We start from the raw sequence: 17,520 nt of genomic DNA on the forward strand, positions 1-17,520 counted from the left end.
ATTGACATGTTCAGAACTTACTACATAATTCTGTGCTGAAGCCATGCTGATCACACTAATTGCAACAGCCTAAAATGTCTGATGCAGCACCATTTCTGCCTCAGTACATACAAAAAGCAGTCTAAGGAAAAAATGTCAGAATGGTGTTTTTATGAACAACTTTGCAGAGTTACTGTTGACACCACCTACAGTTCACCCAAAACTGAGGCACATCTATCATCTATTGGTTATTCTCTCTCAATCAAAACTTACATCCAAATAAGGTATTTATTGTTTACAATAATTATGCCTACTTTACATATAAAATAGGCATCTCAATAATTTTCATTATCATGTTTTGGTATTAAATACCTTAATAGTTCAAACAGAACAATTTCTATTTTAAGATGCATAATATGGGATGACAAATCTCAAAGTTGGGATATTATTACCCAAGTAATAATTTATAAAATGCATTTTTAATTGTCATAGTGGAAATATGCTTGAGGCATTCATTTACAAATTATACTTTTTAAGATTTTTTTTCCTTAAGGCAGAGTGGATGATTTTAGAACAAGTATTTTTATTTGGCATTGTGACTATCTTGACTTAATCGAGCTGCAAACTCTACAAGCGTTCTCGTGGGTCGCCCTGCCATGCCCTTCCGAAGATAGGGCACCTCATCTTTATTCGACATCACCCCAGCTATATCCAAATGAGCCCAGTGAGAGGCAGTCACAAATTCCTTCAGGAATGCAGCAGCTGTGCATGCTCCTCCAGCTCTGTGGGAAGAAGGAAAATGTATTGTTTCCAGAGCAACTCCAACGGCACACATATTAAACAAATACGGTGAAAGAAAGGGGCACATGAAAGATATTGGTTCATCTTACCTGCTGTACTTTCCAATGTTACTCACATCTGCAAGAGGACAGTCTGTTACTTGTTTTGTGTAATGTTCAAAAAGAGGCATCCTCCAAACTCTGTCCCCTGTCAAAATGCTGGCCTGAAAAAAAAACCAATCATAATTTGGGAAAATTATTATTTTTTTTTTTTACTGCACTTGTAAGCCCTGGGGTTTCATGCATGCTTCTTTTTGTTTAGGTTTTATCAGTCTAAAAATCTTCAGCCCAATATATTAGGTTTTTGGGAATACACTGTTAGCAAAACAAACCAGGCAATCCTGCTTTTTAGGTGTTATCCAAAAGGCAACATCAAAAGACCACATTTTTTATCTGTTTTTCCTTTTCCCTGACAACAGAAATTCTTCCCCTCAGAAGCTTCCTTGATCCATCACACTTCAGCCACTCACAAGTCCTCTTTGAATTTCTGTCTCCATGTTTTTAAGCAAGATCAATTATCTTTTTAACATGAACTAATTACTGCCAGTAGTCCAGAGCTTATGCATATGCAGTAAGTTATCAGAACATGCAGATCCTTGAGATGTTTGGTGTATGATATTACATCTCACTGAAGAGCTAGTAATAGTCAACATTGTTTTCAAGTAAATATAGGATTGACATCATTCCTCTAAAATTTCAAAATGTATAACATCTTTCAATTTGCATAAAGACTTTCAGTAATGTACTAACTTTTCAATAAGATATATAACTGAATTATTACTATTATGATTTAATAATAATGCAGATGGCCTACCTCATAGAGGTGAGTCCAAAGCCAAGATGAATTTGTGAACACTCCAGTTGCAGCAGATCCCAATGCAACATCCATGGCACCTAAAGAAACACACCTTCGAGCTTATATGACAAAGGCAAAGGTGAACCTGAGCTATTCCCTGCATCCTGACTCCTCACAGAACTTCCCCATTTTAACTCCCATTATCAGTAACAGGAATTAATCACACTGCAAAACCTGAAGACTTTAGTACACTCACATATTTGAAAGTCTGAACAATTTTTAAAACATTTATATAGTCTAAAAGACACAATAAATCATAAAAATTATATTCTGTTTCCCATGAAACTAAATTTTCTGATTTCAGCTTAATGTTTCTTAGCAATATTTCTAAGATAATGTATTAAACAATAACTATCCTCTAAAATATTATTTTCATGTAGAAAATACAAGTGAGTGGGCTTTTTCCAGTTTATAGACTTCAATAATTTTTGAGCTCATACCTTCTCTTTTGTGAATTTCACTTAAGTCGACTTTAGCACATCATGTGTAAACTTACTTTATTAAATATTTACTTTATTAAAATAATCCTTATCAAAATACTAGAGATTACATACATATTTACCTATTTGATGCCCCAGAACTGCTTCTCTAATACCAACACTCAATCCTCAGTGAGATGAAAAAAATAAAAAAGTAGTTTAACGAAATATGTCAAAGAAATTTCTATGGGAGCCCTCCTTCTTCCTGCTCAGTGCCCAAGGATCCCAGGTGGGAACACTTTTATACAAACCAACAATCTTAAAATCAGTTTCCTTTTTGTCTATTGAAATTTTCCACAGCATTTGAACACGTAAAACTGATGGAACATAATTTAAAGCTATGAATTTATAGCAGAGAATCTCTATAAGCATGATTATTTTGCTTAGCATATTCATTAAGCAACACAGTGGAGTCCTGTCTGAATTACTCTTCTGTGTTTGCTTTTATTTCAGCTACAGTCACCTCACCCATGACAGCTTGTTAGTGAGTTCATGAGCTGCATACACAATTGCTGGTTTTAAATTTAAATTTACAACCTCATTATTATGCAACTGTAGAGATTAAACAATTAAAACACATTTCAAAATGCCTAGAAGTATGCAAACTGCACAAAACATAGGAGGTACTTCAGTCATACCAGTTCTGGGGAAGATGATGACGACTCTCCTGTCATCATGGAAGCCTGAGCTAGCTCACATACTGGCACTGGCTATGTCAGAGCTCAGGCACTCAGCAAAGCTGCTCAGGAACCTGAGCTCCAGAGTGGTCTGTGCCATATGAACTGGGCAGAATTCTTCCATGAACACGCCACTACCTCTGCATCACACAGCCCTGGGAGCTGGGAGGGTTTAGCTCAGAGATGGAAGAAGCACAGGGAAACACTGTGCAGAAACACTGAAGGCTGTGTAGGTTTTTCTGCTCTTGGTTCCAGCTGGGCTGGGCCAGCCCAACTTCATCTCCACTGCTGAGCACATACTCTGCATGTCCTACGTGTCCCCTCCCCACTCCAGAGACACACAAGCTGTGCTCACTGTTGTCCTGCAACATGCAAAATCATCCCAGTTGCCTCTGAATTAAGGTTGGATTTACATACACAGTGCAACTAATCCACAGCCCAACTAATAAGTAACACAAAACTGACTTGCAAAATGAGCAGGGAAGGGACACTGCTTACCTGTTAATGTTGCAGCATTCACAATGGCCCTTGCATTAAAATTGTGGGCGTAACAGAGAGCATCAGCTAAGAGCAGTCTTCCTTCTGCATCTGTGTTATCTACCTTCAAGGGCAAAATTAGTAAAAAAACAGATAAAGTACTGTAAACATCTCTTTCACTGATGTATTTCTCACATATTATCTTAAATAGTTGTTGGATAGAGGCCCTAGGAACTTCAGGTAATGAAAATTTACTCAAACTACACTGAAAAAAAAAAAAAGAAGAAAATATAGTATTGATATGTAGTAATGTTTATAAAGTAAAAGCATATCTGTAGCTGAGGTTAAGTCATCTTTCAGCACTGCAACCTCCTCCACATGCTGGGTCTCTGTACTGCTGGCTCCTCAGAAGAGCCCGGAGAGGTGCCTCAGTGGAGCACACAGGCTGCATCATGCGCTCTGAGCTACCAGCACTTTCTTGCAAATTTCTTCTTGGTGGGGAAATACATGGCCAGTCTTTTTCCCTTTCAAAGCAGAGGGTGACTGAACTCAGTTTTCAGAGATGAACGTCAAAGAAATGGAAGGTTCAGCAAGTCAAAAGTGGCAGAATCACAGAAATTCAGACAGAAGGAAATATTAACCCATCTAATTCTGCATTAAATCAGTGATCTACCACACAATGACTTTCAGTACAATTTATTCTATTAGATGAGTATGGAACCATTTGTAATAAATACAAAATATGTATCTTGGATACTGATTTGGCAAGCTCCTTTGAACAAACAGCCCCTATGACTCAGAGTTCTGATTGTTCTGAGCATTTTGGCAGTGTAAAGACATTGGTTCTATCAGAAGAAAATGGATGCCTTACTCTCATGAGTTACTCTAGATAGCAAGGAATTGTTCTGAAGGGTCTGCTGGAAGCAATTAATGTTATTCATTCAGACTGAGAGCCTGTATGTAAGAGCATTTTAACAACCTCTTGTGCCAAACAAGCTTTTCCAGCACACTCAGTAAATGACCTTACTTTGCAACTTTTCCTAGCAATTTATAAAACATGCCTCATCTCTTCAATCTATATCTGAAAAAAATCCTAAGATAGTAATTTCTAGTTAATAACATGCTTCTTACATTTTTAAAACCAGTACATTTGCACTGCTTATCTTTAAGGGTTTGTTTCAAACGTACTCTGACTGCAGTCAACTTGGTTGATTACACCAATTCATTAAAAGTACTCAAAATCCAAGTTTCAGAGGCATACCTGTATTGTTTTTCCATTCTTGGCTCTAACTACATCCCCAGGCTTGTTTGCCTTACCACTGGGCATATTTTCACAGAGGGGTGCCAAACCTCAGAGACAAAAAGAAAAGTGAATTACTAATTTTCTTCTCAGAAAAGTTATAGAAAAAAACCCACTTAGATAAGCCCCAAACACCTCCTTAAGAAAACAGTAGAAGTGTTGTTTTGAAATTAAGCTCAAAATCCAAATTTTCCTGGTTAATGAAAGACACATGATCCAGTTTTCAATCAGGGAAACTCGTGGTGGTGCATGATGCACCACCATGCTCTCTCACCTACACTATTTTATCACTAAGATTTTCTTCTACTTTTTTCCCAGACAAGTGATATCAGAGGAGCAATAAATATTATGTCTTCCATATATAATTATTTACATGGAACTTCTTTCTTTCTGAAATTAAAAACTTCTCAAATAAACACTCTGAGCCATTTGAACTCTGCTCATTGTATAATGTCCAGAGGGGTCCGGGGTTGTCACATATCTCCAGCCACACCAAGAGCAACTAGAAATGAGCAAAAAAACAGGCTCAGCATCAAAACTGCAACTACAACTGGGATCATGGAATGAAAAGCACTCCACCACTCCTAGGGAAAACCTGCACCTGGCACAAGGTCCACAAGCGGAGCACCACTTCTATCCGTGGCGTGAATGTACAGGCTCCACTGCCAGCCCTTCCCATCGCACACAAAGGTGAGGAACGCTGTGAGGATGCGTGTGGGCATCGCTGCCCTCTTCTGGTTGAAGCATAGAAGTGACTAAAGTACCAGTTACCTCCCAAGTTCAGCTTCTCAAACTAAAACTTATCCTAGAACATGTTACACGTCATTGCCAGCTGATCTTGCCACAGCGTCTGAATCAGCACATTTAATTTTATCTCTGCAGAAAAAAATAAGCTTTTTTTCTGGAAAAAAAAAACAACATTGCACATACATAATAGTATCAGCAGACTGGTTTCATTTGTTTTAGTTTTCTGCTGAGATAGTCACCTAAGGAAACTAAAGCTGATCCCTCTTCCTGTTCAGTTGTGACAAGCACTCATGGAGGTAGCTCAGCGAACTCCTTTTCATACTGTCTGCTTACACAGACATGCACACTCCTTCTTGTAATGAAGGATCGGCACTCACTTTATTGACAAGCATTTCTCACTTAAGATCTAAATATCATACCTTAAAAATCTTAATTTGGTGTTCCAATATTTTATTCAAGTAAAGAATAGCAATGTTTTTGTATGCAAGTAAAAATGGAAGAGAGGTTGAGCAAGGGAATGAGAGAAGTAGGTGTGCAAGTGTCCATGATGTTTCTACATGGCTTTTACCATTGCTAATACTAGGAATGTTCTCTCTCACAAAACTTTGTAGAACTAAGATTTTTGGATTCTCCACACAAACACACTTACCAATAATGTTGAGAGGTAGATTTAGAGCTGCTGCTGTCACAATGGCTGAACAGACAGTTGCTGCCCCTCCCATATCTGCTCTCATTGCATCCATACCCGATGATGGCTTCAGTGAAATGCCACCGCTGGAACAAACAGCTCAAGTTCGATGTCACATACACTGATGATGTTCTGTCCATCAGTATGTGTTAACACCAAATATCAGTAAATGCTAGACCTGGTGCTCCAAATACTCCTGCAACCCTAGTAAGTGTACTGAAAGCAAGGTATCTGGGTTTTCATTTCAGATAAAATATTACTTCCTCATCATTAGGAGACTATAAAAGTCCAGGTAAACTGCAGTGGACTAACTAATTAGTCTTCATAACAGCAGTGCACAAAACAAGAAAAAAACAGTACACTTGGTAAAATCAACAAATGGATGGGGAACTGACTGATAAATTCTTTAGTAGTATGTGACATGGAAAGTAGTTATAAGGAATTGCTGCAAAGAATGAACTATTTTCTATTTCCTTAAGCATCATCTAGATGTCCAGTGACATACTGCAATTCTAAACATGTAAATTCTTCATCCACAGGTTTGCTCAGGACAAGAAAAAAAAATAGCACCTTCTTTATTTTCTTTCCCTCTGAATTTCCTTTTTCCCCTTACAAGATGATACCTTATTAATTCCTACTTTGGACAATTGATGTTGTCTCATCCCCAGGAAAAGCAGCACAAGCTACTATATAACACAAGTTCAGTGGAATGGCATTGGAAGATGTGCTGAGCAAAGGAAAAGCATCTCCCTGTTGAACATGAATAGCAGAAAAACATTTTCTCCCTCTAGTAGTTAAAATATTAGCATACATACCTGTCAAATGTAACTCCTTTTCCTACAAATACCAATGGGGAATCATTTGTATCAGCACTCCCTGAATAGTGAATCTCCAGAAAGATGGGAGGTTCAGCTGAACCCTTAGCTACACTCAGGAATGCTCCCATCTCTTGTGTTGTTATCCAAGACTCTGGTCTGGAATAGAAACATATTAGTTTGGGTTTTTTGGTTTTTTTCAACTGGACACTTTGACCAAGGTGGTTTTTTTTTAAGAGATCATGATTCTTGAAGGTTTGTACACAAACCAATTCATTTTAGTTAGTTATTTTGGAAACTGTAATTTAAATCCAACCATTACTACCTTTTTTTGTGAGGCAGAAAACCACTTCAAAGTTGCTCTTTTTGTTCTATCTTGTTTAAAAAAACCCCAAAAAACAACAGCTTGTCTACAGTTTCTGCATCAGAAACACTTATCTTTCACTTGCCTGTGAGGCTATAGATGCTAAAGGCATATGAAGTAACAATATTGCAGCAGGTTACATTTAGCTTTCTGCTAGCAAGATTTCCCTCAGCCTTTTGCTTGTCAACAAAATAGCCTCCAACACTTGCACAGCCAGTTAGCCTGTTTCCACTGATGAGCAGAAAGTAGAAATTCAGGGGCAAGAAGCACCAGCTGTGCAAATCCACTTGCAAGGGCTTTTATGGCTCCATCTCACATTTTTAAAAACTATTTTAAAAATCCCAACAGTAACAGCAATAAATAGAAGATGTTTTATTACCACATCCACACAAAAAAAGGAAAGGTATGTAAAAAACCCACCTGGGAAGAAAACAAAAGGTAATTAATATTAGCCCTCTGTTCACTGAGGCTTCTTTTCACAGCACGTGTTAATTAAGCAGTAATTGACTGCATGACTAATTGACAGGTAATGACTTTACTGCATCACAGTATCTTGCTTCCTCTGCAAACTAACAGCTCATCTTCTAATTCTTGAGAACAGCCTCCATTCTGGACACCCCTCATACCTTTTCCCCAAACACTCTCCCTGCTTTTGTCATTTGAAGTAGCAAAGGGAAAATGAGATTTGAATAACCTGGAAGGTATCTTATCTTACTGTTATGGTCCTCTACCCTACAGAAGAATAATTTCTGTGGAATTTACCTTATGTGGACCTTAACATTACTGAAACTTCTGAGCTTCTGTTCAATATGTTCAGCAAATTTGATGGGAGTTATATAATTAGCTGGAGCCTCCATAAGGTACCGAGCGAGGTTCTGTCCCTCAGCGTAGATAACACCTTTTTGCCAGGCTTCACTTTCAGCACTGAACAACAACACACAATGATCAGGATTATACACATTTGCAAAAGTAAGATGTCAGCATTCACATATTCTCTTTCTTAAAATGCAGTATCATTAATTTGGAGCAGTTAAGAATATCACAGTTATCTTACCACAAGGAATCTAGTCTAGTAACTCATCTCTGGTTCTAGTCAGTGCCAAATACTTCAGAGAAAGCTAGGAAAATCTGAGAGCAGACAGATGTAAAATTATCTATCCAATTCTTTAGGTCTTGTCCTAATCATGACTAACCAAAGATTGGCTTAAATCCTTAACCACAAGGTTTAATACCCTTTCCAAAGTTTGTAATCACATTAACAGCCTTGAAAGTTTTTATTTACCATATAAAGTCTCCAATTCTGTTTTTGCCTTTACCGAAATACGATTATGTGATAAGAGTGGAATTTGGATCTCATTTCATAGTGCACTCAAGGCACTTCACCAACAAATGACAGAACAAACATACACAGAGCTTGTGTAGGAAATGGGAGGTCTCTCTGGTTACTTTGCCAGACAACCAGTACAAAACCTTTCATTTTACTGAGACAACTTACTTGGTTTATAAGTTATCACAAAGTAGGGCATTGAACTGGATTCTGCCTCTAAAAAGAGTAGGACAATGGTAGAGGAATCCAGGAATACAGAAATATTGCTTGGATATGGAGGGATGTAATTAAGAAGCCAAATGTCAGCTGACACTGAAACTGGCAAGTTAAGCACTAGAACAGATGGCCCAGTGAGGACGTGGAATTTTCAACTCAGGAGATATTCAAATATGGACTAAACAAAGGGCTGATCAACCTGACCAAACTTTAATGTTGTATGTAATGTCCAGGTTATCCCTAATCCAAGTTGGAGCTGGACTGAAAGACCTCCAGAAGTCTTTTCCAACCTAAATTACTATATAATAAAATTACTTCCAGTGTTGTAAGTGATCATAGGACCATCTATGTTTTCAGGAAATGTTTATTTAATATGAATTTAATCAGCTCCCAGACTATCAGCTGTGCTACAAAATGGGAAGAGTGTTTATTTTACATATAGCTTATCTAGACATGCTTAATCAAGAGATTTTTATTTTATTTCATTAACTTCTTTGAAAGGAAGGATTTGTTCCTGTTTAAAGTACATAGAGGAAATACCTCCCCTATGCATGACAGAATATTCTATACAAAATATCCAAAGTCCACTCTGGTAATTGTTCTGAAACCAAAAGCTTTGGTTCTACTTTCTGGTCTCCAGTAAGTGATGTCTATTTAGAGACCAGAAGAACCCCAGCTTCTCACATTATACTCTGTGAATGAAAATATAACAAATGAACTATGTAAAATATATCCATAATGCATTGGTCTGGTGTCAGTTAGTATTTCCTGATTCTCCAAAGGATTTATCCATTTATGGAGTTTGAAACACCTCTTCTCCAGAATTTTGGCACACAATACCAAATTGTCATATATGACAACTACTCTTCGGGTATTTTTTTACTTCTACTTTTATTCTGGCCCTTCTTTTCTATGAAGCAGCATTTATTTACCCTTAACCTCTGAACATGGCATCAAAACACAAAACAAACACTATAAATATACTTGAGATGTAAAATTCTTCAGGAAATTCAAATGAGTAGGAGTTAGCAAGAGTACTGTTGCTAGCCTTACTCTTTCAGTTTTGTTTTTCTCATGCACAAGCATGCAACGCACACAGTTTTATAAATAAGCAAGCAAACAGACAAGTGAATAGGCAAGCTTTCCTTTGCCATCACCTTCCATGTAGCTGAGGAGTAACTACAGGCTTCTTTTTTTGCTTCAGCTCATTATATTCATGCAATCCAAGGACAGCACCTTCTGCAGCTGCTTGCGCATCTCCACAGGGATCTACTTCCACACAAGGAATCTCCAGGTCCTGGATCTGCCTGCAGCCAACTGAAAAATACGCACAGAATTGAAGGGCAACTATTGCACAGAACAGCAAAACAGGTGTCCGAGGTGATCAGTGGGCCATTTCAAGGCAAAAATAATTTAAACTGAAGATATCTGAGTTTATAAGTAAGTCAGTTAAAGAGATCATGCAGTAGAATAATTAAAAATGCTAATAACCATATACTGACAAACTTTTACTAAAAATAGCACTTGATAAATTATAATAATTAAAGTGTTTCACAAGAATAAAAAAGGAAAAATCAAAGTTGTTCTGACTCCTTTAAGCTCATTCTAGAGCAAAGCAAGGCTCTATTACTCTGGAGTGCTATGAATTATGACTATCTACAGGTATTAGAAATTTGTCATAATTTAGATTTTTGCCAAGAATATGACTGCTCTTTTCTTCCAGATGAGTTTATACACCCTTTTATAAAACAATGTATTCCATAAATTCTATTTTGTTCCCAAGTAATTTAACAGCATTTTATGTCAGCTACAGTGTTAATATTAATTAACAATGTTAATGGCACCTACAGGCTAACACTTTGGACATACAGTTGTCATCCAATCACAGATTATAAAGTCTTCAGTGAGAACTCTTTTAATTCTTATTTTACACACTTAGATCCAGCAGTCATCCTTGATTAAGATAAGCCTCCTCTGTCTACAGAGAACATGCTGAATCATAGTACTGATGTTGTGAAGGATGTTAGTTTATAATGCAAATATCTCAGTTATGAAGTGGCAGAAGTAAATATATGTGCATACTTAAGCACAGAGTGACCATAAAGTGAATTGCTGATGCTCCCAGGCTTCAAAATACTAATTAGACAAGTGCCTTTTCAATATCACACTGTTTAGGAAAGTTATTTGATATAAATAACTGCAGTTTCCTGTCTTCAGATTTGATTTACACTCTTGATAACTCCTTGCTAAGGAAAAATTTACATGAATATCAGTGACAAGTAAATGCATTTACCAAACCATGCAGTAAGTTGTGCATTTCAAAACAAAGGCATATCTAGACTTGGTCTTCAAAAATGGAACATGCTGCAGAACTGCAATTGCTTTATAGACAAAATGTTTAAAAAATTTTAAAAATGGTTAACCTGCAACAGCTGTACGGATATTTTCTTTGCCTTCATTCCAGTTTTCTTGTTCATTTATTCCAGCATTCTTCTTACCCAAGCCAACTACCACCACACTTGGAAAGTCCTAGATGAAGTCAAAACACAGATGGATTCATTTCCTCATTGTTACAGCCACAGCAGAGCTGTTATAAAGACTTTACTTTCTAAATCAAACTAAGCACATCATTAAAATACATGCAGTACTTCTTCTATATCAGGCACTTTTCATTAAGAGTGCCAGTATGGTGCTGCTGTCCTGTGCTCCCAATCATTTGCCACAGGCTTGCAGTCAGTTATTCTGTTGTCCAGTTAATAATCATGTGCATTGCACAGACCAGACAGGGCTTTGTGCTCAACACATGGTAAATTTGATACTCCTAATGGCAGGCCTAAGAGTCCTTGGAAAGCAGATCCAGCTTTCAAGCTGTAAGAAAGGACAGAACTGATCTGGAGAATTGTAACCTTTTTTGGCACAGTAGTATGTTCAAGGAAATAAAACAACTTCAAAAGCTCAGTGTGTTAGCTCATCTCAGGGGGGTCTGCTGGCACAATTTGCCAGGTAGCAAACCAAAGCTGCACAGAGGTACACCTCTCCGGAACTCAGGAAAACAATGTAGCATGGCAGACTAAATGCTTGCCTTATAAACTGCAAGCAAGTGGAAGGAAAAAAAAAGCAATGAGGACTAAAGGAGCCTCTTAAGAGCAAAGTCAAATTAGTATAAAACTCAAAGCTATATACATATATATATGTGTGAACGTATGTATATATGTATGCTCCTATAGCTCTTAAAAAAATTAAGATTATCTTAGGCTTTCCCCTTCCATCTCTGTCAACTTCTAACAATTAGCTTTCAAACTGCTACACTGTAGTAAAGTCTTTTAGTCAAAAAAATGCTGAAACTTGTGTTAGCTATCCAGAAAACCAGTGATACCAGTTAACATTCCCCTGTCTTCTTTTGCAGACATTTGCTACTCACTTCAGAGCCCATTCTACATGCAGAACTGGGATAATGGGACTTTCAGTGCACTCAACTTCCATGAAATTTATGAGAGCCTTTTTACCAAGTCCAGTGTCACCTGCATGGGGTGTCTGCACAGGAATTTATACATGGCAGGCAATACTCACTACAAATGGCTTTATTTCAGATTACTTAAATAGCCCTAGCGTGAGATTCAGTTACTTAGACAGGGACACATAGTGTCACATCACATGCCTGCCTAGGCCTTAGCTACTACTCCAAAAAGGCACAAATCATACCATATTGGTCAGCTTCACGTATATGCATTAGAGGTATCCCGGCTTCTCAAATGGCTCCAAAAGCCTGACTTTGAGCAGATGAATCCTCATCTCATACCTTGTGATCTATCATGTCTGTGTAGACAAAAGTCCTGCTTGAAAAACGGTCCCATGTCTTACTTTCAGAGGTTTCAAGCACCTGACTTAAAACCCCTGACAAAAGCATATGATGGGACTACTTTGTGTTAGAACTGTCAGGTCTGGAAGGTCTTTGTACCTATCAATAACTCCTCACACACTCACCCCCCCTGGACACAGGAGGCACAGATGTCAGATCCAAAACTGCCATGCTTTAGCTCATTCAGGAAGCAGCTATTCAGAGTACAGCACCTTTGGAGCAGACTTGTTTACATTCTCTCCATTTGCAGCACACTGGAGGGAGTACAGGACTGTGCAAAAGGCTGTGCAAATACGGGCAGTGCAGAACAGGAGTTGAGAGGGTCAAAAGGAGAGAAGAAGAGTAGGCCATTTATACAAGCACAGCAGTGAACTCAGCTTAAAATGAGATGTAAAGGCAAACTTCATACATTAATCAATTAGCATACAAAACCACAAAGTTCATACCTGATGCAAACCATGAAATATGCGTGTTTTGCCTTTCTTCAAAGGTGGCCCACATCTAGGACACAAAAGCATTCTTTCAATACAGAGGTCCTTACTGTGATAAATCTTACAGTACTACACTCACTCCATGACCACGCAGTGCGCCACACAAATGTGACGGTATGCTTGGCTCTGTGCTGATTCACAGCAGAGGATGGGTCCCACGAACATTTTGCATGTTTGCTCAGTGCTTGGTTTTATCATGGGAGGTCCCCTCCAAACTCTAAAAGCAAATACCAGCCTGACAGTGATATGGACACAGACACTAATAATGAAAAAAAAAAAGATCATTCCTACTGGTATTTTTTGATACTTTAATCCATTTCAGAAGCTTATCACACACTTACAGGGACAGAAGTGCTCTCAGCTTTCCGGACAGAAGCCTATCAAAAGCGTCTCCTGCACTAGTGAATTGGGCAGCACCATCATCCTTTTCACTAGAGTAGACTCCCAGAACAAGACCCTAGAAAAGGACACGCGTTAATGTAAGCAACACGAAATTTAGAGACCCATCAGAGAGGCAGCGAGCACACTGTTCAAACTCTTGCTACCTCTGTATTTATTTATCTCAGTTTTTGAATTTATCTAACGTAATGAACAGAGTAACTCTTCAGTAAACCAGGATCAACTACTACAACTACTTTAAAGTGTGAAAAAGAAATCAGATACAACGTAACTAAACTTACAACAATTTTGCCGAGCACATGAAGACAAAATTTCTTTCAATCAGTAATTTTAAATACAAAAGAGCTTATCCCCGCCAGTGCAGACCTCCAGTCTGGTACATCCAAGAGAGGCAGAGGGAGCCGCACCACTCCTGACTCAGCTCCGGGGGGCACACGGGGGGCTCAGCCGAGAGCCGCGGGCCCGAGCGGAGGAAGGAACACGCGGCCCCCCCGCCCCGGCTCCCCCCGCGGGCAGCCCCTCACCTTCCCGGCCGGCCCGCGGCTGTGGCCCCGCGGCGAGGGGCCCTGCGCCGAGCAGCTGCAGGCGCGGGGCACGTCCCGGGCGAGGCGGCGCGCAGCCACGCTCCGCACGCAGGGCAGCGGCATGGCAGCGGCACGGCAGGCGGCCAGCGAGCGGCGGGCCCGGCGCGCACCGCGCCTCATCAGCCCGCGCCGCCAGGGGCGGGGCCCGCGGCCGCGGAGCGAAGGGCCGGGCCCGCCGGAGCGCTGCCTAGGCCGGGAGTCCGGGGGACGGGAGCTGGGGTTTTCTGCTGGTGTACCAGCATTCGTACGAGGGGGCGGCTCGGCTTCACACTGGATTTTTGCCCTCTCGTGGCGTGTTCTAGATACGTGGTCGTACTTCTCTCGGGGGTTTCTCACAAACTGAAGCAGCCCTGGTCTGCATACTGCATACTTAATTTGCATATTGAAGATTAAAATGTAAATTATTTAGGAAAAATAAAGCCTTATTGCAAACGCACGTTATTTTCTATGAGAAAGCAGTAACAATCTCAGGCTGAAAATACAAATAGAAATAAAAAGGTGGTAATTGAAAATAAAAAAAATGGTGAGAATGACTGTGGTTATATTTTGTCAGGAAAATTCACAACAGAATACGAGGTCTGTATTCTGTCACTGTACTGTCAGAAGTAGATATATGCTCAGCAAAAGCACTGCATGGAAAAGAACTGGTTGGAGTTTGCTGACAGCTATTGTATTGTCAGTCTGAAGAGCACTGAACATGCACTGGACTTTAATTTCAGGTGATCCAGACCTTTTTTGTTTCTTTCCCTGCCCCTGAAGTATGAAGCATAGATTTTAAGTAATTCATTTTTATACATGAGAATAAGACACCTTATGACACTATGTATAACAATGTTTGCTTTTCCATACATCTTTAAGTGGAGTTACGCTGTTAAACCAGCAGAACATGATGTAGAAGGAGTTGGGCCTGTTCTCTAGGAGTCCGTTGCATTTCCCACCTACCAGCTTTTTCCATGAAGTACATGGTACAGAGACAAATAACATGTTTTATTAAGAACAGCAGCAGTCAGAAATAATGACTGAGGCAAATGGCATCCAATTGGATTTATCTTGTAAAAATACATTTTTTAAACATTAAACCATCATATTATTTAAAGGATCAAAGTGGTAATTAATTTTTAGCTTAATTTATTTTGGCAAGGCTGTTGGATACAATGAGCAGTTCCTTAGTTCTTTGAACTCCATAGCTTCTCTACTTACATGGTGCTTCTATATATTATTCTGCACATACAAATTAAGTAGGTATTTTTGGGATATATGAGGATGTCTTTAATTTTATGGAAAGATAAGGTTAGACCCATAACGTCTTCAAAGTTCTGGGCAGATATTGCTCATAAATGTTCTCCTCTGGGATTTCAAATCTTCCAAGGTAAGAAGTGCCCCCAGAGAAGTATTAATTTCCACGTGTTGAGCATGCATATGATCAGATACACTATGTGAAGCATAATAAAAAATGTGTAAATAAAGTAGACCACATATATCAAGTTGCACGTTTTTGAAATTAGTTTATGATGTACAAGGGAAAGCTGAAAAGGTTTAAGTGATAATCTTACCTGTTGTTAACCCCAGGATGTGCTTTGTAATTGTACATTTCAAATATGTATGACTGCATTTAACCTCTTTTTCTGCAGATAAAATTTCCCAGGGCAAATATTCCATGCATTGACCTATCAGTGTATCTTAGCAGGGCTTAAGCTCGGACAACCCGTGCAGGTGAAAGGTTAATTTAGCCTTACATCTGTTTCATTAAGTTTAGCTCATGCATGGCGATACTTCTGTTCACTCTGAACTGAAAATACTGTTTTCTCACACGTCACAACACTGCCATTGGGTGATAATGTTATTTGGTCATTCTACTCGTGCAGGTACAGTATCCCACAATGATGCTTCATACATCTGCTGTAAGACAAATCTTCTTTTGGACCTTTACTGCAGAGTATGCTCCACTCTTGAATTGATTCAAACCAAGAAATTAAAATGCTGATCAGCCCAGCCATCCCCCTTTAACTTCATCTATACAGTGCATTCTGCAGGTTCTTCCACAGAGCTACTGTGACCTATCTAGGAATCCACTCCAACAAATGTTTAATCTTGTCCTTACCTAAATAGTCCTAAATGATTCTTATTCAACAATATTTTTGGAAGGGGTGGAAATTTGGAGGCCACTAACCAGTTTATTATCAGTATGAAAATGTGTTGCAATACATGCATATTAATATTACTGAAAAGCATTTTCAAAGCAATCTTTTAATATGGAGGATTTAACAATCTGCTTCCTTCTCACCTCCTGAAGAAAACTATATTTAGTAAAAGCTAAGTTACATGTCACAATATAATTCTTTCTGTACAGTAACTACGTCTAAATTATACATGTTCATAGAAAGAGTACAAATGACAAGTATTACATTTTCTACTTGCATAATTATGCTGCACTTCAAGTTTTTCTATTTCAAAGCCACTCAGAATTTTCTGGGAGGGGAAGATGGTGGTACCACAGAAGCCTCTGTGGACAGTTTCCCCGGCAGTACTGTGTTGTTACCCTCTAAGACGCTTTCATAGACTGGGTTTGTTTGCTGCCTGTCCATGTACTGGGACCATCTTTCTGGAGTTGTGGCCCAGGGTACAATCTGAGTGAAAGCACCAGCAAAATCAGAAGAACAGTGAAATAAGAGGGTGGTATAAAATAGGAATCACTTTTTCTGATTTATTGAGTCTCTTTTATGCTAAAATTTTAATTGTTCTATTTCATTGAGAAATGAATTCCCTAGACTCATCATAATTTTCTCTCTTAAATTTTAAAAAATAATTTTAGTCCTCCTGAAAAAAAAAGTGGCTCATAGTGTCTTGAAGAAGACAGGTTATTAGGGCCTATTGCAGAGGCACCCTCACAAATTTCTGCTTCACTCATAATCCTCCTAACCTTGTAGAGCCAAACCCAGAGATGGTAGAGATCACCGTATCCATTCTTAGTGGTACATTCCATATTCTTTTCTCAAAAATGTTCACTCCTCGTGACCCATGAACTGGTTGAATCCCTGTCAAAACCATGGTACTTCCTAAGAAAGCAACTTTTCCATCCATTTAGCCAGCTCTATTCATTTCAACACTGTTTCATCATACATCACTTTTACTTGATTTCAGATGGATTTAACAATTAACGCAGTTATAAAGACAATCTGTCAGAATATTATTTTCCAGGTTATCTAAAAGCACTATTACCTTTAATCTGTTTACTTTACTTCCAGAAGCTGCAATGAAATATTCATCTAGCAACTAAGAATTTTTTCTTCATAGACTAATAGCATCCCATATACTTTACATTTCTCACTTCTTTGCCTTGGGGTATTGGATAATTTCTGTTTTAAAAACATTTCACACACACTTAGAGACTTTGCTGCCCCTTAACTTTAGCCTCACATATGA

General features: G+C 38.7%; 1 protein-coding gene across 1 annotated transcript; it reads right to left on the reverse strand.

Annotated features, from left to right (window-relative positions):
* Positions 1-542: 542 nt before the first annotated feature.
* LAP3 (leucine aminopeptidase 3) lies at positions 543-14,196 on the reverse strand. Its single transcript, XM_082281625.1, has 13 exons — positions 14,038-14,196; positions 13,456-13,571; positions 13,070-13,124; positions 11,188-11,293; positions 9,922-10,081; positions 7,984-8,145; positions 6,858-7,016; positions 6,004-6,128; positions 4,569-4,657; positions 3,329-3,431; positions 1,633-1,712; positions 870-982; positions 543-761 (listed from the first exon to the last, which is right to left on the reverse strand). The coding sequence occupies exons 1-13, from the start codon at positions 14,158-14,160 to the stop codon at positions 563-565; spliced, it is 1,590 nt and encodes a 529-aa protein (XP_082137751.1). The 5' UTR covers positions 14,161-14,196; the 3' UTR covers positions 543-562.
* Between the last annotated feature and the right edge of the window lie 3,324 nt (positions 14,197-17,520).

This window comes from Coloeus monedula (assembly GCF_965178545.1).
Source record: "Coloeus monedula genome assembly, chromosome: 5".
Lineage (NCBI taxonomy): Eukaryota > Metazoa > Chordata > Aves > Passeriformes > Corvidae > Coloeus > Coloeus monedula.

What these genes read in the sequence shown, in the direction of transcription:
- LAP3 (XM_082281625.1), bottom strand. Translation starts at nt 14,160, where the DNA reads ATGCCGCTGCCCTGCGTGCGGAGCGTGGCTGCGCGCCGCCTCGCCCGG. An exon ending in TATCCGTACAGCTGTTGCAG is followed by an intron (nt 10,082 to 11,187) that starts GTTAACCATTTT and finishes CGTATTTTTCAG; the next exon opens with TTGGCTGCAGGCAGATCCAG. An exon ending in AACATTGGAAAGTACAGCAG is followed by an intron (nt 762 to 869) that starts GTAAGATGAACC and finishes TTCTTCCCACAG; the next exon opens with AGCTGGAGGAGCATGCACAG.